Raw genomic sequence first — 24,659 nt, 5'->3', positions numbered from 1 at the left:
GTTACCATGGGGGTAAGGTGAAGCAGGGGGTAAAGGTTGAGGTTGAGCATGTGTTGGTTTAAGGTTAAAGTTTGTGTAAGAGAAGCAAGTCAAACTTGTCCACAGTACTTTTTCAAAACCCCTTTTGTGTGCGGTCGTGCTAAATGAGAGGCTGTATGTCTATGTCATGTATTTGCTTTTATGGCAGATTATTTCGTAGGCTTTTGATTATTTTCTTGCTGCTGAGCTGCGTGTGTACATTGAGTCTAATTTTAAACGTTTCTTAAGGAGAAGGACTTCTCAAATGTAGGAGTAAATGCAATAAGACAATAATGCATGAACATTTCCAAAAGTGTTGAATGCCATTTTATAGGTGCTGTATATGCTTTATTATATCATGACTACCAACAAGAACAGTTAAGTTAAGCCATTGACCTGCACAAAACAACAAACCACACTGCATACTTAGACCTCAATCTAAGCAGCTTCGTGTTTTTACCAGTAACGCTTGAAATTCAATAGCCCACATATAGACGATGCATGTGATACATTAAAAACAATGATTTTTCCTAGTGAAATCCTATAAATATAAACTACAGAGGATCTCAAAACATTGTCTAAATAAAGCCAGTCTAAAATTAGTAAATGTATGACTTAAATCAGAAAGTGTCTGATCAAAGATCAAGCAGTAAGAGTAAATCAAGAGCAAGTATCTTTTGATAGATGCTGGGATGCTGTGGACACATTTTTTTGATTCCAAAATAAATATGGAGGTTCAATACTCAGCCCTATGCAAAAGCCAAACATTACGGATGAGAAGAAGTAGCTTGTGTAATGTTATTATCCAAGTTAAGTGCACTTACTCTTTGTGGATCCACAAAGAGGAATGCTGAATCTTAAAACACACAGTGCATCTCTCGTGCACAAAATGTGTATGTGTTGGTTTGTGCATGCTTTCCAATCTAACTCTGTCTTATTATTCTTTGCTTTGCTTTTACGGGACCCAGCTCACATGGGGCGCGCTGAGAAGGGTGAGTTATGACTGGCCAGCGAAGAGCTGAGCTTCATCTGTCACCGTCATCATCATTGTCGTTGTTGTAGTCTTTGTTGTCATCATAATTATCGCCGTGTCGCCATCTTAACTTAATGTTCCTTTATCAATGTGTAGATGTCCATTGCAGTGATTTAATTGTTAGTTTTGTCATCCATAGTTGTTCCATCTCATAGCTGATGTGTCTTTACTAACCCATTTAATAGTGATTTCTGTAATTATGAGCAATCTCACCATGACTCACCAGTCCAAACTCTGGCACCGCATTAAGCCAGTATTAAAGTATAGTATGCTCAATATTTTGACAGTATAAAACATTTATGAACTATTTGATTCCTACTGGAAGTATTTGATTCAATGTTGAAATTGTTTCAGATCTTTCAGGTCATGTCTAGAGCTATTTTGCTCTCCAGAAATAATTTCTACAATGACAAACTCTAATTGAATTGATGAAATATTTGGAGCGGTCTTGTACTGGTTTGCTGTTGTCTGCCTTTGTGACTCTGCCAGCCTGGCTGTCAGTTAGTCTATTTGCCATTTGTCTGTGTGTTTCCCTTCACGTCTTTGTCTGTCTCTGTCTGTCTGTAGTTAGACAGCTGTTGGGAGGTTTGAAGTTTCCAGGTGCTGTTTGTTTAGTCAAGCCTGCTCTTTAATAAGGAGCTCTGAGAGTCTTTGTTCCTTCAGTAGCCAAGTATCTCTTCTCTTCTCTTCTCTTCTCTTCTCTTCTCTTCTCTTCTCTTCTCTTCTCTTCTCTTCTCTTCACATAAGTGTCCACTTCAGCCACCATGCATCCTCTCACACGTATCCTTTATCTTTATTCCTTCTCTGTCTCTCTTTCACACACACAAACACTCACTGCGGCTGGTTGTTAATGAGCGAGTTGTTTTTTGTTGTGAAAGTGACAGGTTGGTGAAATACACCACAGACGCTTCACACAGCCGAGACAGACAGAGAGATCACTGTGTAACTGTTTGGTATCCCACAGGGTTTGCTGTGACAAAGTCAGAGCAAATATAGTATTTAGACTTTATTTTTTTTTTTAAATCAAAGGAAATAAAAATCCTCAATTGATTTTACACAAGGTCATATTCTAGTTAATCCTCAAAAAATGAAAGAAAAAGCTCAGATTCATTTTCAACATTTTCATTTTGTGTGTGTGTATGAGGGAGATAGACACAGGATTTGGAGTGCTACGCTTGAAAACACAAATTATTTAATACAAAACTAATAAAGACCTAATGAAAGCCCAGCGGGGCATAAATACTGTCAGTTCATATTAAGCCGGACGGGTTCTTGAACATGGTTTTGGCAGGTTCTACATCTGCTCTCACTAAGCTCAGTAGAGTTCACTCAACTCAGTCCCTGAAAAAAAGTGTGTTTATAACTACTTTGATTGCTCTGCTAGTTCATAGTTGATAGTTTGGAGATGAAGTAGAGACGAATAAAGGTATGGTGTTTAAAGGATAGGCTGAGATTTAACTTGTCTTTCTGTAAATTCAAAGTCAAACTTCAATTGAAACCCCTTAAAAGTTGAATCAGGACAGGACAGGTAAAGCCTGGTTTATACTTCTGCATAGGATCAACATAGAGCCTTTTGTGAAATTTAGGGCTGGCATGGTGGGTTGACTGTAAACATGGCATAACAAGGGGTAATCTTAATGGCGATATAGCGGGATCTCTGTATAAGAGGGTTAGGGCTACATGGACATGGACGAGATGTGCTACCAAGCTGACCAATCACAGTTGTTGCAGTCTCCGTCGCCACAATATGGATCACATTTCTAGTGAGGTGCAAGTCAGGCTGTGCCATAGGGTTCACAGTATTTGTACTGTATGTTGAATTGAATTGTGTTAGATTTTGGGTGGACTGGATAGACATGGCCAAAGGGCTCTTATGCGTGTGTGTGTGTGTGTGTGTGTGTGTGTGTGTGTGTGTGTGTGTGTGTGTGTGTGTGTGTGTGTGTGTGTGTGTGTGTGTCTGTGCCTGTGTGTCCGTGCCTGTGTGTGTAGCTATGGGCAGTGGCTAAAGTGGTTTACATTAGTACAGTTAAGAAGACATCCGTCATGAAGCTGCAACACACACACACACACACACAAACACACACACACACAGCCGTAAGCAATCCATGAGCAGTATACCACAGAAGTCTCATTCCTGATCTCTGTGTGTAGCCTCATGATAAAATCCCAGAGGACATTCTGCAGCAGTCACTCTCAGCCATGTGTGTATATGCTCGTATCAAAAAGACAGAGGCACTATTTTTACTGTCCTTACATTCCTTTCCGACAACTCCGCTCTCCTGTGCTCTTAAAGCTGATTTCAGTTCAAGAGCAGTAGAAAGCTTTCGAGATATATAAACCCTCTTGTGTGTGTGTGTGTGTGTGTGTGTGTGTGTGTGTGTGTGTGTGTGTGTGTGTGTGTGTGTGTGTGAGAGAAAGAATCAAGGGCTTACAGACAGATGACCAGTCCATTAAGATTATCATCTCCATCCCTGACTATGTATCTTCACATCACCACAGTGCTGGTGCTCCGTCTGTCTGTGTGAGCAGAGATTTAAATCTTCTAGCAGATATTCCAGAGCTCTATCTTTTTCCTCTAAATGATGTTACGCAGTGTTTTTTTGTTTTTTTTATCTGTCTGTCTGCCATCCTAATCTGTGTCTGTCTGTCTGCCTGCTGCCATCTAGCCTGTGTGTGTCCCTCCTGTCTGCAGATGACTAGATGACTGCAGACACATGGTCAGTCTGACAGCGATCAAGCACATGTATACGCACCTACAGTCAATCACTCTAACAGACAGGCGGTGTGTGGGAGTTTGGAGACAGACATTTAAATGTTGAACATCTGTCTGTCTGTCAGATTTCTGGTTGGTCCGTCTCAGCCTTGATATCGGAAACACTCTCTGAGAAAAAGTCATATATTTGAATTTAAGTAGCAAGTTTAACATAGACACATTAGAGTAATTGCAGGAGAGCATTATTAATATGTGAATATAGTGTTGCATATAATATTGTCTTGTCAATTCCAAAGAAAAAAATTATTTGTATGAATATGTAAGTAGCTAGAAAATATGTGAGGACCATTAACCTTAGCTAACTGCAATCATAATTCAATATCCTCCAGCAATCACCTTTAACTCTTTGTTTAACTTAAATGTTCAACTTTCATTAAAAGTAATGAAACAGTCAGTCAGTTAACCAAGTTATTGATCACTAATTAACTGACCGCAAATTTGACTATTGAATAATCGCTTACATCGTCATCATCATTTATGAGCCCAAAATATTGAAGACAACTATTTGCTGGTCACAGTTTTTTTAATTTTGAAGATATACCTCTTTTCTGTGTTATATATCATTTTAAACTACTGTAAGTATGTATCTAAGATTTGAGAAAAATTTAAGCCAATTGAAAACCTTGCTGTAGAAAATGGAGATTTTTTATTTATAGACTGAACGATTACTGATTCGTTCACTTTTTTCAAGCCTGTCTTAAACACATACTTATTCTGGTTGTGAAGAAAATCGGCAGGAGTCTGTGCTAAAAGTCTGAAGAGTAAGCAAAGTCTAAGCAGCCTGAGTTATTCAGACCAAGTGGTTATCTCAAGTCAAGTCTTTGTAGTACAAAATCCCTCCTTTGTGGTACTATCACTAGGGATGGGAATTGAGAACAGGTTCCAGTTGAGAACTGGCTCCAAAAGTTTCATACTTTTTCTACACTGTGTTCAGACTCAAAGAAAAACAGCTGTGTTGATGCTGAAAACTTGTGTAGGCCTGTTTTTGATAATGGCATTGGTTTCAACAAAATCTTATCAGTTCCTATCCCTAACTAATCGCTCCACCATGGCTCACCTTAGGCTTCACCTGAACTGAAGACAATGCGTTTTTGCACAGAACAAGGACTGTAGATATTGTAGCTTATCTCTTTCATTGGAGTCACACTGCTCTTGATGGCCATGAGAGGAGGAATGATTAAAGCTACCAAAAATACACATGTGAGGCATGTGAGTATATTAGTAAAGACAAACTTAACAATGTAAGCTTATCCTTCTCTATTATGCCTTGTAGTCTTGAATGGGGCATTATAACTGAACTGCTACTTCTCAGGGATAAAGAAGAGGTCACAAACGATATGTAAACATCACAGTGTGTTACTGGCCTACATCAAAATTCAAATATGCTGCACCACCAACAGCTTAAACTTACAGAGGGGCCTGTGCTGCCTGCTGCTCTGCAACCCCATACAGTCCAAACACCCAGCCGCTCAGATTTATTTCTCTGCATTCATGAAACTAAGCAATAGTTTTTTTCACGGTTTCCTTAGATTGTAGGGTTGGAACACCTACTGAGACTATAACTCCCCAGGGCACTTGTGCTTTTAAGTGAGCATCACTGAATAAATGCTTGTGGGAAACCCTGACCATGAGTTCTGCTACCCTGATTAGAGAGCTGCAAACAGTGCATACAGTGTGTCCTTTCCACTGGAAGAGATAAGAAAGCAGTGCAGTGAAATTCCCAGTGGCCACACAGCTGTAGAGCAATATGTGAACCAGGAAAATCACCAAAATAGGACGTGTGATGTTTTCATTGGGAGGGAGCCTCGAGATTCTTAATAGATAGAAAGATAGATAATTTATTTATCCCCTAGGGGAAATTCATGTGTCCATTAGCTCATTGTTGATAATAACAATAATAATAATAAAAACAGTTAATAATAAATAAACAATAATGAACTGTAGGGGGTCTAGCGCATGTTCAACAAGTGGCTTCAGAAGGTGGAGAAGCAGCCACTCCAGGGTTTTCATGATGTGAGATGTGAGGGCCATCGGTCTGTAGTCATTTATCTCAGCCGCTGGAGAGGCTCGGCCAGCTGGGCTGCACAGTCCTTTAACAGCCTTGGACACACACCATCCGGGCCTGTTGCCTTTCCAGGACGTAGCCTCTTGAGCTGTGCCCTCACCTCCTCCATTGTAAAGGACAGGAGACTTGACCCCAGTGTGGAGGGAGTTGCAGCTGCAGTGTCAGGTTGTGGAGGAGATGCTGTAGGAGAAGCTGCAGCTTAAGCAGTGGGAGAGAGAACAGGTGAGGCTGTGTCACACCTGTTGTTGAACAGATTGAACTCATTGGCCTTGTCCACATCACCTGATGTTGCCTGGCTGTTCTTCTCTTTACAGCCAGTGATGGTCCTCGTCCCCTTCCACACCTCTCTGGTGTTGTTGTGCTGCAGCTTCCTCTCTACTTTCTTTTTGTAGTCCTCCTTCGCCTGCTTTAATCTCCTCTTCAGCTCATGTTGCACACACCTGAGCTTCTCCCTGTCTCCATTCCTGAAGGCCTGCTTTTTCTGGTTGAGGCGGGTCTTGATGTTACTGGTGATCCAGGGTTTATTGTTTGGAAAGCAGTGTACAGTCTTTGCTGGTATTACAGTGTCCATACAGAAGTTAATGTAGTCTGTGGTACATTCAACCATTCTATCAAGTTCAGGGTCCTTGCTTTTATCATTTTCCTGTGACTCCAACAGGACATTCCCATCTGTACACTCAAAACAGTGTGATGTAATGTGAAGGTGTTTGATTTTTCTGTAAAGCTGATACTCTCTACAAACACACACTAATGCACACACCATCCCCTGCGTTGTTGATACTATGCAGACTCCACCGTGTCTGGTGGAGTCGAGCGAAATCGGTCAGTTTAGTCAAACAAACTCCCCTCTCCTCTCCTTTTCTCTCCTCTCATTGCTCCTTCCTTTTTCTCCAAACATATCCAAGTATGACTCCCTCCTTTTCTCCACTCCAAGCTTCTCCTAACAGTTATTTTATCTCACTCCCCTCTTCTCGTCCCCATCCCTCCCTTTCCTTGGAATTTATGGCCCACTAACCTAAACAAAGCAACACAACGTTTATCAAACCCTCCCCCTTTCTCTCTCCCTCCTTCTCCCCTCTCTTCCTTCTCCTGCCCAACTCCCCACCTCCACAGTCCCTTTTTTTCCCCTTCTCTGTCCCACCTCCTCTCTTCCATGTTTCTCCAGTTTCCCCCACAACAAAAACAAGGGTGGGACTTTATCTTCCCAAATCCAGACTGAATGGTGTTGTATTACAGGGATAAAGTGTGTGGATTCTGTTTAAGGTGGAAATTATAATTGTAAAGGGAGCAACACAGAAGCAACTTGGGAACACAGTCCAACATGTTCATTTAGAATAACTGAAAATAAGTTTGTTTTACTTGACAATACACCACATTTATGAAATTGCCCCCATTATAAATCTCCTACCTACTTATATCAAAATCTTTGTTTAATGTCTAAGAACTGACAATAACTACAACAACCAATGACAACTATTGAAAAGTTCAACCAACCAGTCATTCCTCCAACATGATGACAGAAATACATGAACTAATGGTAAAAAATTATTTAGAGCTGCAAATAATAATTATTTCAATTAAGGATTCATCTTAAAAATGTCCATCACAAGTTCCAAAAGCCCAAGGCAGCCTCTTCAAATTGCTTGTTTTGTCCAACCCAAACCCAAACCCAAAGATATTTGCTTGAAAAATTTCAAACAGTTGACAAATATTTTTTTGTCAAATAACTCGTAGTTTAAACTAATCATTTAACTCTATAAAGGTTTATCTAATAATTTATCTCAATACAAATTTTAAGAAAGATTTCATGCAATGCAAAATGACATTTACAGTCTCAGAGGGAGAGGATGAGAACATTAATTATGAATCTGATGCAATACTTTAGTGAAAACTTACTCAAACAACAGTAAAATTACACAATGAAAACTGAAACAAGAATAATTGTAATTTACTTCAACCAGTACCAGTTGATGTCAGTAAACAAAGTTACTAAACAAAGCAATCATGTATCTGTATGTTTTATCTCAAAAACTGAAGCGCAAATTCTTCTCTACAGGGTCATGCTGGCACAAAACACTCTCACCCCCTTCGTATCTGCCTCACCCCCTCCTGCCTCTCGTCAAGGTCTCTCTCTCGCTCTCTGTCCTTCTTTTCCTCTGTCTCACTATCTCTCTCACCCACTTTCTGGAATTCTTTTGTTAGTGTTTTCTCTCTGCTCTGTTTTCAGTTCAGCCAGATTTACTCTGACTCACACACACACACTAACCCTCCCTCCCCTCCCCGCGAATATAAGTCTTTGTAGAAGAAACTGTCTCTTTGTATTAAGTGGCTAGGTTAACTGTCACTATGTCTATATTGGGCCAAAGGTAAATGAAGTGTCTGTGTGTGCATCTCGTGTGTGCTTATTGTGTGTGTGTGTGTGTGTGTGTGTGTGTGTGTGTCTGTGTGTGTGTGTCTGTGTGTGTGTGTGAGCCAAGCGAGCTGTCTTGTTGGAGTAACGGTTAACAGATACAGCGCTGCCTCCCCATGACATAAACTGTCTCTTACACTCAACCTCACACACACAGACACACACACACATGCACACAAAACTACCATAACACACAGCGTCGCTCTGTCTTGCAGGGTTAGTCCCTCATTACAAAGTGAGCTGTATGAAGTTAAGTACAGGTTGTGAAACACAACTACTGCAGTCTTTGTGTGTTAAGTTCTGAACAGGAAAAATGTGTTGATGTTTTGTGGTATAAACAGCTCCTATCTCTGCCCATTGTTGTTATCATTTGCTAGTGTGTTGAAATGAGATCCCCATGCAAAATGAGGGAGGGGTCTATTTTCTATGTTAATGGTTGGACTCTTGAGACAAACATTTGAAATGATTTATGTAACATTTAAGTTTATTTGGAATTATGCAGGATGCGTGCGCTGTTTCGCTGGAGTCATGCTACCTAGGGGCAATTTGCAAGCACTACTTACATGTAGACTGCAAATGGCAGCATTTTCACAAATGTTTTTCATTCTAAAATTGCAGATAAATTAGCCAGACCTACAAGGCTGTTGTATACTGACGTGTGAGTCTCAAGTGTGGAGTTTGATTTCATTGGTTAAACTTTGTGTTGTGTCATGTTGCAAATTGCAGGTTGCATGTTGCAGATTTGGTGAAACAGAGCCCAGATCTCAAACGGTAAACGCCACAATTATGGGAATAAGATCCAGGTTTAAAGGTGCAGGAGTTTTGCACATACATAATTGCTGATAACAATGCAATGTAGGAGGTTTCACTGACATATTTATTATAGTTGAGGTTGTCTATGCAGCAACCCTGACATTATCATTAGCTGTGGTTTAGTGGAAGCATTTGCGACCCCCAATGAAATTACTACTGTAGTCGTCTGTTAGCAGAAGCAAAAATATATTTTATGGAGATCCCTTTGACTATGTGATTAGCTATACTCAAACTAAGAACGAAGTTTTAACCCTTTTTGTAGTACTTTGGATGCAGACATTGGGATCTTTAAGAACTATTGTGTCACACATAAACAGCATTTTCTTACCTATGAAGTGGATTTAGTAACTACCATAGTAACTCTGACCTTGAGCAAAGCACTTAACCCCTGACCCGTCTGTTGGCACTGCTACAGTGTCCCCCAGTAGAAAACTGGTTACAGTAGAGCAGCTCCCATGTGAATGTATAGCAGCATGGCAAGAAAACAGCATGTCTGCTCGACACAACTTTTCCCTGGATAAATAAAGGTTAAAGTCAAGCCATGAGCTCACTCTGCCTCTCTTTCTGCCGTTTGCTCTGTATCACACCTCCCCCTCACACACACATACACTCGCACACACACACACACACATACACACACACACACACACTCCAGAGGCTCACATACCTCTGGACAGAGAGCGAGAGCGAGAGCGAGCGCGTCAGCCACATGTGGTTTCGGTTAGCCACACTTTCCCCTCACACTGGCCCCAAACTAACCACTTCTACTTTACCATGGTCAAATACATGTGTAGATCTCCCATTCAGCGTATGCCGCTGTGTGTTTGCTTGTAAATGTGCCCATCTGTACACGTGTCTGTGTTTAGTGTGTATGTGTGTATGTGTGTGCAAGAATGCAAGTCCCAGCCCGAGGCAGAGTCGAGTAGAACAGTGAATCAAGGTTAGTGGTCCAAAGAGAGCAAGAGAGATTGAAGGGGGGGGGAGACTTTAATCGAGGCAGCAGCAGTAGTAGAGAAGGAGATGGAGAGTGACTTCAGGTTTTAGTGAATTCACTTCTAGCTGTGTGTATGAACTACAAATTACTATTTTATCATAACTGGTGAAGATGTTGAGCTGTTGATGTGAAAGCCTATCAATGTGGACTGAATAAAACAGGTCATGGCAGGGATTTTATTTCATGTAGGCTTATAGGAAAATAATCTGCTATTAGAGGGTCTATCTAGTGTTGCTATAATAGGATATAATCTATTCGACAGTATCCATCCTCAAGAACTGCTCTCTTGTATAGTAGATCCAATGGATTCTCCTTTACTTACATGACACAACTTCAAGTGGTGGGGGTACAGACTGATACACGTTTAAATGTCAGAGTCAATTTTCTTAATACAGTTTTTTCTTATTTTAAACCATATGTCCTTTACACAAAGTTAACATTCCACTAGCAAAGCCAGCTGTAATGAGCTGCTGTTATCATTGTTTGGAAATACTTCTACTTGGTTCTTCCTAAATTATACATAGACCCATAATGACATAGATGGAGCACCACTCTTAGTTCAAACACACCTTGTATTTCACCAGTGTTTATGCTTATAACTTAGCCGACAGCTCACAGATAAGGCTGAATATTTTGGGTGTTGAAACAACCTCTTATGTGATCATTTAAAGTTGTTGAAGAGTTGTTGTTTCATCAACAGCTCAGCTTACATAATGTTAGTAGGTGGACATTTCTCTTTGTTCTTTGGTGTATTATTTCACTTCACTCACTCAAAGATACCAGATTTAATCAGTTTCACTGAGCATTTTCTAAAGTTCAAACGGACCAAGCTTTTTGATATATATTCATATTCATATATTTTTGCAAAGTTGTGAGTTTTTGCACAAGCTTGTAAGAGCTTTTGGTGACTATACAAATACAAAAATGCACACATGTATTATGCACATACACACAAAGCACACACAAAGATGTAGAACATTTAATTGTCCAACATTTGTTGTAAATGGAATTAGATTTAGTACTGGCTGCTCATTTTTAGTTGATTAGTTAAAATTATGCATCAGTCATTACGAACTCATGCTGTGGAGATAAACATTGTACACATTAAATGATACACAAGACATGTAGAATATTTCTTTTTGATAGCATGGGTTTGAATATTTCACTCAGAGCTTTAATGAAACCTTGGATTTGTCAAATACTGTAAAATAAAACTTTTACAACCTTGAAGCTACTTATGGGGAAAAAAAGGAAAACTGCAAGTGAAGGGGGGTTATCTGGATCCTCAACTTTGTCAATGTAAAATAAATAGTTTGATCTAAATGTCATGTTTGATGATTTTCGAGACAGAGAAAGCCACTCAACATGCAGCTCTGTCTCCTGGGTTTCCCAATAGCATGAGTCATTTTAATCATATTGCGTGTTTTTTTTTTTTTTTAAACCAAAGAAAAAAATCCACAGCCTGATGTTGTTTGCAACCAACGCATCTTAGAACAGTGTGAAACCTCCACCTACTTGTGAGAACAAATTAGAAAACCAAACTTTTTCTAAATGACACTGTGAACAAGAGTGGGCTTGACAGAAGACTAAGTTTTCATTTTCATTCTCTCTGTTATGTTAAGAACACGCTGTCCTGACTTCTAAAGTGAACTTTAAATTTATTTTCTTGGCTGCTGTGATATCAGTTTGGTGTATTATTACAATATAATGACGCATGGTTTAATGCACTTAAGCTTAATGTATCTTGGGACCATAATACCATTTTTCTTTTTTGTTGGCTTTTTCAGTAAGGTAATTTCGAACACTTCCCCTGATGTCACAACCACCTTTTATTGTTATTTTCAAGGGTAATTTGTAGACTTGAAAAATCACCTTATGACACTGCTTTAAACCAGTGTTGTCATCTGTTTTGAACAATGTGTACAGTATGTGTGCAGAAGATTTATTTCAATATTTGACCGTGAACAGTGGCAGTTAAATTCTAGCTGCAAATCAGATTGCCTTAAAACCAACAGCCTCGTGCATGGGAATTGAATTCAGTGATGAGGTCTCTGTTGAACCCAACCGCCAACAGCCAGGACTGTGTTGCTACCAGTCTGTTTTCATGGCCGTTAGCTTTGCAAAGTTGCAATTTCTTACCATTTTACAGTTTGTTACGATGTGAAGCAGCCCCTAACAGATTTACAGAAATATATTTTTGGATTTGATGTATAAATCCAGCAGAAAAGAGTTTTGTGAGTGTTAGTGTCAGCACTATTTGGTCTTGTAGCTTAGCGTTTTCTCCCAATATACTGTAGAAGTGGATAGGAAAGTGGTTTGTTTTGTAATAATGTTTCCTCTGCACAGAACAGAATAAAGCAGAATTTAAGAAAGTAGAACAGAAAAGAGCAGGCTGATATACTGTAGATGGCTTATAACCATGATAAGATGCTATTTAGATCTGTGTTACAGCCCCTAACCTGAGTGGCACAGACACGGACTATAATCCTTTACGAAATGGAGGAGAATGAAATGGGAGTAAATGATATAGAATAGAAGTGGGAAGAGAAAAAGTGTGTGGGAGACGGAGCAAGAGCTGCTTGAAGTGTGATAAGGAACTACGCAAGAACAGCGCGGACCGGAGCGGACTGACACAACAAACACTTGCAGCTGCACTCTTTCATTCCTTACCTCCTCCATATCTGCAGATAACAACAGAGGAGCGAGACAGAGGGAGGGAGTGAAAGTTATGCTCGTCTGATAGGATGCAGGGCCCGGATTTTCTTTGTCTGATCTTGCTCTGTAAGGCGAGTTTTTCCTCTCCATCAATCTGTGCCCTGTTTGGCTTTAATGCTCTCAAACACACTCACTGCTACCATGTGAAAAAAAGACCAGAATGCACCGCTAGCTTTTCAATTTGGAGTTGTGGCTAGGCTACAGTTTGACCTGCACAAGTTGTTAACCTATATTCACACAGACGGAGACATGAGAACTGGACTTTGTTCTTTGTCTTTGTGTTGTGTAGTGTGATTGTGTGTGTGTGTGTGTGTGTGTTGGTCTGTGATGTGTGTAGGTGTGTGTGTGATGTGGTGTGGTGTGTTGTAGTGTGTTGTGTTGTGTTGTGTTGTGCTGTGTTGTATGTGTGTGTGTGTGTGTGTGTGTGTTTACATTGCTAACTGGCTGGAATCCAGTGCAGAGATTGGTCGGTTTCTGCTGTGAAATCATTCTGTTTGTCTTTCAGGGGCCTGATTCGGTTTCACATTTTTCAGCTTTTGGCTGGAGCTGTTAAGATTTAACCTCAGTCAGCCAGGCCAATTTTCACCTGACCCACCTTTTAAAGCTGACATAAATCTTAGATCTTAGATAAATCCATGGTTCATGTCATATATGTCAAGTTATAAAAGCCCGAAGTAATAGTTACTTGTGCCTTAACACACAAAAGTTAAATATTAGCATTGTCCATTCAAAATCAGCCAGTAATTATCATATGTAAACATATCTTAAGAGCACTTAACGTGACAATGCCTCATAATTCAGGATTCATGGCATACCAGATTTTTGAGGAAGTCTAGAGAATAGAATTACTCTTTTTTTCTGTGGAAAAAAGGAAAATAATTTCTGTTGTAATGAACACTATGGAATGTGACCAGGATCAATTTATGTTAGATGTGACGATACACATAATTCACTAACTTAAAAAAGTGGATGTGGTGTACAGTTGCTCTTTAATTGTTAGATTACATGACCAACATTGTTCCTGACTTATTCTTCAGTTGTCCGTTCACATATCCAGCAGCATCATATACCACAGGCTGCCTTTAGATGTGTAATCAATCGTTATGAAAAAGAAATTAATATATCCTCCTCCTCCTGTTTTGCACATCTCCTCTCTTTCTTCTCCTGTCTGCCCTCTCTTTCCCTCTATGTTCTGTTGCTCATTATGCCGATCACTCAACTTTCACTGACACGCACTAGTCACACCTCATTACTGACCATACACACACACACACACACACACACACACACACACACACACACACACAAATATGCACAGCTTTCCGTCAGTGAACCTGCATTCACTGCTTAATGTGGTGTGGACGGATTTGGACACTCACTAGTATTAGTGTGTAAGAGGGAAAGCAACTGGCTGAAACATGATTTTAATGTTGTTTAGTTAACTGGACAACATGCATTAGTTTGTGTTGAGAGAACTATAGTGACAGACAGAAAGTAGTCCATCATCGTCAAAAGCGAATTTAAGAAATTGAATCATCTGCTCCAGTGGTGTGAAAACTGAGTACATCAAGAACTGTATTTCAGTGTCAATTTGAGGTAATTGTAGTTCAGTGTACTTTTAACTTCACTAGATTTTTGTGACAGCTATAGTTACAAGTTACCTTACAAACGTAGATTTTACTTTTATCTATATATTTATTTTCATGATCAATTAATGCAGTGGTCATTTTTTAATTAATCATTTAGACTATTAAATGTCAAAAAACTGTGAAACAGTGCTATCATTATTTTTCAGACCTCAAGGTCACTTCTTCATATGTCTTATTTCGTCTGACCAAAAGTCCAAAGCCCAAAGATATTCGATTGACAATGATATACAGCCACAATTATTTTTCTTACAATGGACTAATATATACATAAGTGACACTTTCAATACACGACTTAAACTTAACAGTAAACAATGTAAATAACATTCTTCTTCTACCATCAGTCCACACTACCAAACATTGTGATTAAACGTCGCACATACCAAAGACTTTGTGCAACTGCCACAACCTATCTGATTAAATATCTGATGAGCAATGAAAATAAAATGAAATCAATAAATTCAACATGAGTATCGTCTCCATAAGGATTAAAATGTATGCGTGAAGCGGTTGTGTGTGTGGGTGACTAATGACTGGTGAGTCGTGTTGAGTAATGCACTGTGTATGCTGATGAGATGCTTACTGGCAGATACAGTAGCTCGGGCTGTATGGGCCTGTGTGTGTGTGTGTGTGTGTGTGTATTTATGGTAGGTAGTTAATGATATGAATGTGTTTGTGCGTTCGTAGATGTTTCCACACATGCACACTGACCACAGGCCTGACAGGCAGGTCTTAATTAGTTGCCACGGCTACCGATGATGCGTCCTGACAGTAACTGTGGTGATGACAGAATCTCCTGCCTCATAGCAGAGAGGCATGCTGGGATTGACACAGGGTCCAATCAGTCATCATGCTTTGTGTGTGTGTGTGTGTGTGCGTGTGTGCGTGTGTGTGTGTACGTGTGTGTACGTGTGTGTGTGTGTGTGTGTGTGTGTGTGTGTGTGTGTGTGTGTGTGTGTGTGTGTGTGTGTGTGTGTGTGTGTGTGTGTGTGTGTGTGTGTGAGAAAGTTCAGATTGAAGAAAATGAGACAGTTTGTCAGTCAGCCAGGTACTTCCTTGTTAGTCAGGCAGTCAATTAGTCAGAGGCATAAAGAAACACACTCACACACTTTTTGAGCCGTAAACACAGTGAAACTCGGAAATTGCTGGTGATTTCCAGTCTGTAGGTGTGAAAATGTAATGACTTCAATCATCACTTTATCCTTCCCTTACCCTCTCTACCTCATCGCTCTTTATTCATCCCATGAGACAGCATTAGGGGAGAGAGGGTGAATATGATGAAATGTTTAGACGCCATGTCACAGCAGATCCACAAAGAGATGGTCAGCTGTACAAAAAGTGATTTATGCATGAATTATAAAACACGCTGTTCACCTCTCGCTTAAACCATTCAACAAAACAGGAATTTAAAACCAAAAAATGAGAAGCAACAGAACGAGTAGCTTGTTGTGATCTCTGATTTTTAGCGCTGCTTTAGCGCTGCAATTACTGCATTCATTATGCATTCAGTGATTTGAATTGGCCTAAATGACAGGCGAGAGACAAACAGAAGAGGAGAGACAATTGCTGCACTCTGACAGAGCCCACACTTATCTGATTCTGTCTGTGTGTGTGAGTGAGTGTGTGTACGTGGGAATTTGGTTTGCTGGTAGTGAACTCAGAGATGAATCTTAATGGCCATCATTTAACCTTTCACCTCAGCTTATACACACACACACACACACACACACACACATGCAGCTAGTTTACTGGATGAGGAATGGAGTGGTGAGTGGAGTGCTAAGGATATTAAGTGGAGTGTATTTGTGTGTATGTGTGTGTGAGTGTGAGAGTGAGAGAATGTGTACCTGTGTGTTTTCGGAGCGTGTGTGTGTGTGTTGAGAGTGAAAGGTTGATTGGGGTCAATAGACACAATTTGCCTCTGAGTGCTTTGCAGGATCCACTCTTAACAGAAATGATGTTGTGTAGACGTGACAAGTAGCAGAAATACATAAAGTCCAATTTTAGGTCTTCATTATACATGTTGACATTAACCAGTAGAGCTGCAACAATTAGCCGGTTAAGTAATTAGTCGGTTGACAAAAAACATTAATGACAAGAATTTTGGTATTCAATTAATTATTTGAGTCATTTTATGTGGGATATTGCAACGGTCATTTTTCACTATTTCCTGACATTGCCATTTGAAGCCCTACTGCCGTAAATCTTTCAAAGTAATTGAAGTATGTAGCTTTTTTGAACCAAAAATTTACATTAAAACTGTGCTGCATTGCTCCTGGGGTGGGGTGTTTGGGCATGTTGCTCTCCTGGCCACATCCCAGCCTGTGATGTTGCAGCAGGTGTTTCCCATCTGCAATCACAGGCAGAACACCTGTTTTGGATGTACAGGTAGATAACAGAATATCTGTGAAGATTAAATCTGCGTTTCAGAAGAACTATTTGGAGCCATGTAATTGAGAGAGCAATAGCAACAAATCTTAGATAAACTTTGTTTTGTTTTGCATAATTGGACAGAAAAGCTCACTTCAGCTTTCCGAACAAAAGCTCCTTCTGCTCATATGTTAGAGCTCTGAAAGTGAGAACACTGTATGTGGAATAGCATGCATGCAGGAGAGCTGCTGAATTGTGGCTACATGATGCTACTGGGCGGAATCTGTCATCTGTGTGTGTGTGTGTCTGTGTATGTCCATCTGGTATGACCCCCTGTTCATGTCCTCCAGCACTAATGCACATATGGACCATACACACACACACACACACACACACACACACACACACACACTCGCACACATAGCAGCACATACACACCCGTATGAGAGGACAGCTGAAAGAAGCTGCCCACCCTTCTACCCATCCTCCCTCCTCCTTGGTTTCTCTCCTCCTCCCTGCAGAGCCTCAGGACTCATCCAGGTGTCCACTTTCCTCCTCCGGCTCCTTTTCCTCTTTTTCTTCTCTTTTCTGCCTTTCATTCTGCTTCCTGTTGTATCCACATATGAAAAACATTGGATCACTGACAGATTGCTCACATTCAGTGTGATATCTAGTCATTGTAAAGGATAGTTAAAGCAAAGTATACTATAGTATTTACACTTTTAGCAGCAGGTCCCTTGACGATTAGAATTTAAAGAATAGTTTCCTTGAGTCATTTTCATTATTGATTAATCGTTTTGGCTGGAAAACATTGAAAAAAGTTGAATTTTCTTGTTTTATATTACCTAAAGTCCAAAACCCAAAGGTAATCCATTTACAGTCATAACAAAATCAGAAAAGCAGCAAATCTTCACATTTGAGAAGCTATGATCAGTGAATTTGTGGCATTTTTTGTTTAAAACGTGACTGAAACGAATAATTGATGTTCTGGTGTAGTCCCATAGCTTCAGCTCTAGTGATGGGCATTAGTCTAAATCTTTTTGTACAACACATCAACCTGCTTCAGGTTATTCAACTGAGTGTTTGTCTGAAGAATGAAGGAAGTAAAACAGGAAGAACTGAGGATCAAGAAAAGAAATTGATGGGGGAATAAAGGAAAGAGGAGAAATTAATATGAAATGAAAATTATTTTAAAAAAAATGAATAAGTACAGCACTGAACTTCAAATTAAAAAAAGGGGAAGATGCCAAGTAGTTAAAGAAATATAGAAGCAAGTAAGAAATTGAAAAGAAGGTGAGAAGGTAGAAGGGAGGGAATAAAGAAAGAAAGAAAGAAATGAAGAAGGACTGAAGGAAAGAAAGAAAGGCTCCAGTTTTGTGCAGGAGTGCAGTTTCAGCTTCTATAAACCCAGGAGCTCTGAATACCGCTTATTAAGCAGGGACCGTGTGTGTGTGTGTGTGTGTGTGTGTGTGTGTGTGTGACAGGGTGATATATTGAAACACACCTCTGTGGAACAGCTGCAATGATGAGACAGAGAGTAGGGAGTAAGAGGTGTCGTCTACCTTACACACACACACACTTTCATGCATACAGACGCACAGAGCTGAGCCAAGTCCTTTATTGTATTACTGAGGCCAGCTTGTGTCAGAGGGAGAGAGGGAAAGAAAGAATGAAGAGAGAGAGAGAGAGAGAGAGAGAAAGAGAGAGAGAGAGAGAGAGAGAGAGAGAGAGAGAGAGATGAATTTGTTGTGACTGCTCTGGTGGACTCAGCTTTTTAACACAGCACTTCTTTTTTTCTGGTCCCCTCTTTTCCCCCCTGGTTTCTCTCGACTCTCCACTGCTTTTTATTCTTCTCCTCTCTTCTCTTCTCTTCTCTTCTTTTCTCTTCTCTTCTCTTCTCTTCTCTTCTCTTCTCTTCTTTTCTCTCATTCCTCCTCTTCATCTGTGTGCGTACTCATTATATTACACAGACAACAAGACTGATACAGGGAATGACAGATACTGAGAAAGACAGACAGAGTAAAAAAAATAAAAGTAAAGGGAAGGGTCTAAAAAGAAAGGGAGAAGAGAGCTAGAATTGGGGAAAAGAAAACCATAGAGAGGAAGAAAGGGGGAGAAATGGAAAGGGACCGACAGATAGAAGGAAAGAGAGATTGAATAGATGAATCTGATTTATCTATAATGAAATCAGCCTCTGTATAGAGGAATGTGCTCCATTCAGCCTTTCTGCTGTTACAGACAGATTTACCCATTTAATATTCTAAAGATCAGTGTGAGGAGATACACACAGACCGTCCCGATGCTTAGGTGGTGCAGCTACTAACTGGCTAGTCCTACTTTAAATGCAAAGTTAACACTTCTTACCATGTAAGACTGCTGACAGTGGAAAGACTTCTGTAACAGGCCACAAAAATACACAAAGCAATTTTGAATTTTGTTGGCCAATGATGTTAACATGATTTTCGACTTGTTCCCAGCTGCCTTTGTGAATCCAAGCAAAGGGAAGAGTGTTTTAGTGTGACTTCTGGTTTTGACTGCAGCAAGAGGACTTTTTTTTTCTGGTACCAGCTATTCTTAACATCACATTATTCTTCTCCAAATTCATCCAAAGGGGTGGAACGACTGACCTCTCAAATCACAATGAAGAGGGCGGAGAATGGTTTAGTCCACACATCAAATTCAGTTCTTCTGTTTATTTCTCCAACAGTTCAAATAAATAAAAAAGAAATCTATTATAATTATGTATTCTAATAACTGTCAAACCATTTAAGTCATTCATTAAGCAGAAATGCCAGACATTTGTGATATATGTGTAGATTATCAGCTTGTTCTTATTTTATGTCATTGTAAATTGCATATCTTTGGGTTTTGTTGGTCGTCTTCTTGGGCTCTCAGGACTTGTGATTGCCTTTTTTGATTTTTTTTTCTTATTTTTAATGGACTAAATGATTCATATGAAAGATATTGGTCAGATTAATCAATAATAAAAACAACCATAAATCGCACTCAAAATTTAAAATAGACAAAGTATGTAATTTTCACTAAGGCATCACAAACAACCGTAATCATGAATTAGGGCAAAAAACATAGAATTTTTTTCAGCCTAAATATAACTTATAATGAAAGATGATACACATAATAAAAATAGTTCTATTTGTTCTTGAAATCTCCACAAAAATAATAATTTAAACCCAAAGGGGTAAAATATGAATAATCGCCTTCTCTCACCTCGCCTGAGAAAATACCGAAAAACTCACAATGTTCATGTGTGTTTGTGCGTCTGTCTTCTGGGTTCATACAGAAAGGAGATGGGTGCATTCAATTCACTGTGTTCACGCATCCATACATGAACATTATGGCAAAAGGTTTTTCCTGTTTGCAATGTGTGTGTGTGTGTGTGTGGGCATGCTCTCTCTCCCTCTGTCTCTTTCTACCTTTCATGTCCGTCCAGGCATGAAGCGATCCACTCCTCACACACACATACTGCCTAAGGCCAACACACATACACACATAGACACACACTTATGCATGCACATACACACACACACACACACACACACACACATACACACACACACACACACACATACACACACACACACACACACATACACACACACACACACACACATACACACACACACACACACACATACACACACACACACACACACATACACACACACACACACACACATACACACACACACACACACACACACACACACACCACCACCACCACATTGCCCATGGCTACATATTCGGTCCAAGGAAGCTGTTTTATACTCTTCAAGTTGTTTGTTTGAGTGGATTTTACACAACGCCCTTGGCATAATACACACACACACACACACACACACACACACACACACACACAGACACACACACACACACACACACACACATGCATTCAGCATGTATTCAGAGAGACATGTGGAAACACACATGCACATTTTTTTAGGCCTCATTGTACGGACTTCTGCTCCTGTGGGCATGGCATAATAACACACAACAACACACATGCTCGCATACATTTTGTGGTTGCATCTTTTCCCAGTGAAGCAGCAGCCATGATAAGATTCCGTCCAAAACCAGCAGCCAGATCAGTTGAGCTCACCTGCCAGAAACGCTCTGCAGTCCAATTCTGCTATAAATGTGTGTGTTTGTGTGTATGTATTCTCAAATTGCATCCGTTGTTATGGAACAACTTTTTAAAGCCGCTTCTGTGTGTTTTGCTGATGGATTTGGATCTGTTGTAAATCAAAGGATGGAGCCGCAACAGTCTGCTAGCTGATGCTTTTAGCGACAATATCGTGCAGTGATATGTGGAAATTACAGTCCATCTCAGGAGTTTTATGGAGTAAATGTTCAGTAAATGGTCCACATTGTGCATCGCCAGGGGATTTGTTTATTCTGAAAGGAAACAAAAATGTTGTGATAGCAAAATCCCAGTTCGAGGGCAGAATGGGCCGTTAATGCTGGTAAAGTGGGAAACTGGTTTGATCTTCTCTTTCATCACGTCTATATTTCCTCTCTCTCCTCTGCCTGTGTCGCCATCAGCTTTCCTGTCTCATCCTCCTTGTCCCTCTCTCCCTTCCCCCTCGCCTGCAGGACAGGAGGCAGAGACGAGTGGACAGTTAAAGGAGATGATCCCTCTCTGCCCCCCCCCTCTGCCTCACTCTCTCAGCATTATAAAGCCCCTTGTCTACTTTGATTACTTACATTAACATGAGCAAGAAAAAGACTGCGGTCTGGATTGACCTGTGTGTGCGCGCTTCAGAGAAAGAGAAAGTGAGTGGTTTGTTTATGTGTGTGTGTGTGTGTGTGTGTGTGTGTGTTTGTGTGTGTGTGTTCGGCCCAGACACAAGTCAACAACCAAACAGAGCAGTGATTGTTGGGTTGTTGTATAACAACCAATGGTTTCCTTGTGCGACAGACCAGAGAGGAACCAGCATTTTCTGCCTGGCTGCTGTGAGCGATGCCACTGACATGGAGGGAGGAGGAGGATGAGGAAAGTGATGGAGTGTGTGTTTGTGTGTGAGCGTGTTTAGTGGTCATCATGGGAGGGATGAGTGATCAAGAGGAGGAGGAAAGGAGGAGGGATGGATGGAAAGATCAGCAAGGATACATAGATGGGATAAATGAAAATGCAGCTAGTCTGCACTTGTTTTCCATTATCAAGGTTCCAAACTGTTCACAGAACAAACACAAACAGCGTTAATTACTTGGCACACATTGTGGCCACAATGGGAGTGAAAGCTTGTGAATGTGTGCATGTATATCCTAAACAAAAGGAACAGTGTGTGTGTGTGTGTGTGTGTGTGTGTGTGTGTGTGTGTGTGTGTGTGTGTGTGTGTGTGTGTGTGTGTGACAGAGACAAGGGTAGAAAGGACAATGTTGTGGGAAAGTTTAAAAGATGTAGGACAACACTCACGAGGGTGGTCATAAGCAGCTACTGAACTTTGTTTCAACTGGAGTGGATCATTTCCAGTCATTTATTCTCACTTAGCAATATGATAATGTTACAGTATTCATGATCTAGAAAAACGTTTTCCCATATGAAGTCAACCGGCTCTTCTGAGGTGATGGTTTCTCCAGGTCAGCAGAACTTGATTTGTTTCACAGTCACTCTGCCCAAACAACCTCAGGTAAACCCATGCATAAAACATGATGTTGTTGACCAATTGCAGTAAAAAAAAAATAACAGTCTTAGATAAAAAAAAAATATAAGTTGTGTCTGGAGATTTGTGTAGCTTATATTGATTAAAACCCGACACCCCAGTCCATGGCTTCACCATACTAACCATGAGAAAACGCCAGTTTTGCAGTTTCACTTCTGACTGTAGTTTACTGCCGTCTTTATTTAGCAGCATATCACTGGTGACCTCTTCATGCCTTGTCAGTGGTGATCTTGTGAACAGTAATCACTCAGTCATGCTGGAGACTTCAGCCATTGAAACACTGAAATAGATTAACCAATTGTTAAGTAATTAAATGGCATCAATTTTCAGTATTTGAAAGGCTGCTTATGAATTAATTAGTTAATTTGATGATGCATATGAGTAAGTGGTGTTTGTTTTTGTTTTTTTAAATAATGAGTATGAATTTTTAGTAATGGTTGCTGTTCGTTGATGATCATTGTCAATCCCTGAGGAGTTCTACACTGATACCATTTTAGCAGTATGTCCTGAATATTTATTTACCCCTACCTCAAACAAATTTGCACACATATACACTTTTAGTCTGAAAACTGGGATTGAATTTGATTCTTGTTCTTGGAAACAGATAGATATTTACAATATTCAGGGATGGGTGTGTTCATCTGCAATCTGTATGAATAATGTGACACTGATCACATTTACAGAGAAAAAACAGGACATGTCTGCAACTCACAGCTTGCAACAGGACTCCTTGTGGGAGTACTATGGGTTTCTTGTGCTGCATAAATGAAACGTCATCTATGTTAGTATGAAGAGTATATTGTGAGCTGACTTGTAGTACTGGCTTCGTGTAGCCTCTGCAGTGTTCATGTCTAGATCATAGGTCATGGGTGCATATATGCTTCAATGGTGCCGTCCTCTACATCTCTTCCCGTGACTTTGTCATTAAAGAGTCCATCTTAGTGTGGGTCCATGCTTGATAAAACAGGGTCTGACGCCCTGGAGCAATAGGCCACAGCCCCTCCAAATGTCTACACACACTCCCCATGGAATGGACATTTCAGGGTCAGCTACATGACCACCATCCTTGAGGAAGTCTTTTCTTTATCTTGGTATTTTTTTCTAACTTAATATATAACAGCTATTCAAACAGAGTCCTGCAAATTCAGTTTTGCATTACAAAAGATTTTGCACTTCCCAAATTTTGTCAAGGCCAAGCAGGATCCTTGATTCTAAGATGTTTTTTTTTTTTTTAAACTTAACAATTAAGAAAAAAATCATGTGTTTTTGACATTTTACTATAACCATTTCCAGAGTCATTCTTGCACGGCTGTCCCCAAATCAATATGCAGACTTTCTGTGAAGGTCAGGAAGCATTTTCTGCTTACAGGAGATGGTGTTTGTTGTCAGTTGGAGTAAAAATGACAATGATATCTGTTTAACACTGACAGGATACAAGTACATCTGCCCTTTTTTTCATAGGATGTCTCTGATGTAAGTGACTTTACAACTGGTTTCACATGATCCACACTGGCCCCATTGTTTCTGGAAAATTATAGAAAGTTGGGAGGTGGACTCAAGGCAGTGCAAGGAATGTGATGAAATGAATCAATGAATTTTCTGAATGAATTTGATTTTTTTTTTTTTCAAATGACCAATTTAAGGGTTAGTGAATTCATTCCAAATTGACAGAAAATCAGAAAGTCTGCAACTATTTTGATAATAGCTTTATGATTAAGTCAGTTTTCTTAGCAAAAACTCCTACAATGTATAGTTGCAGCTACTCCAGTGAGGATTCACTGCTTTCCTATTTTTGTCTGTTCCTATGTTTTGTGATTGTGATCTGAATATATTTGGGTGTTTGATTGGTGGTCGGATGAAAAAGACATTTGAAAACATCACCAGTGGCTCTATGGGCTTTATTTTTTTGACATCATAATACACCAAATAATTAATCAATTAATCAAAAAAGTAAATGGCAAATAAATCAGTGATGAAAATAATCATTATTTGCAGCCCTATTTGCAAGTGCATTAAAAATGATGGTGGCATGTTGTTTAGAAAAACAACACTAATAAACAAAGAAGCAATAAAAGTGTAGAATGCAGATGTGATGCAGATTTTAATTGATGATGTGAATTCATCACAATCAACAGTTTTGT

At 39.9% G+C, this 24,659-nt stretch overlaps 1 protein-coding gene across 13 annotated transcripts in view; it reads left to right on the top strand.

Annotated features, from left to right (window-relative positions):
• ptprk (protein tyrosine phosphatase, receptor type K) overlaps positions 1–24,659 on the top strand; it is a 112,118-nt gene that overhangs the window by 5,640 nt on the left and 81,819 nt on the right. For all 13 annotated transcript variants that reach the window (XM_022764097.1, XM_022764078.1, XM_022764024.1 and 10 more), the window contains exon 2: positions 987–1,010. In XM_022764097.1, coding sequence (XP_022619818.1) covers positions 992–1,010 — 19 coding nt within the window. In that variant the 5' untranslated portion in view covers positions 987–991. The remainder of the gene's footprint in view (positions 1–986; positions 1,011–24,659) is intronic.

Source organism: Seriola dumerili, unplaced genomic scaffold (genome assembly GCF_002260705.1).
Source record: "Seriola dumerili isolate Sdu_G_001 unplaced genomic scaffold, Sdu_1.0 BDQW01000025.1, whole genome shotgun sequence".
NCBI lineage: Eukaryota > Metazoa > Chordata > Actinopteri > Carangiformes > Carangidae > Seriola > Seriola dumerili.
This window is presented reverse-complemented; position numbering and strand designations above follow the sequence as displayed.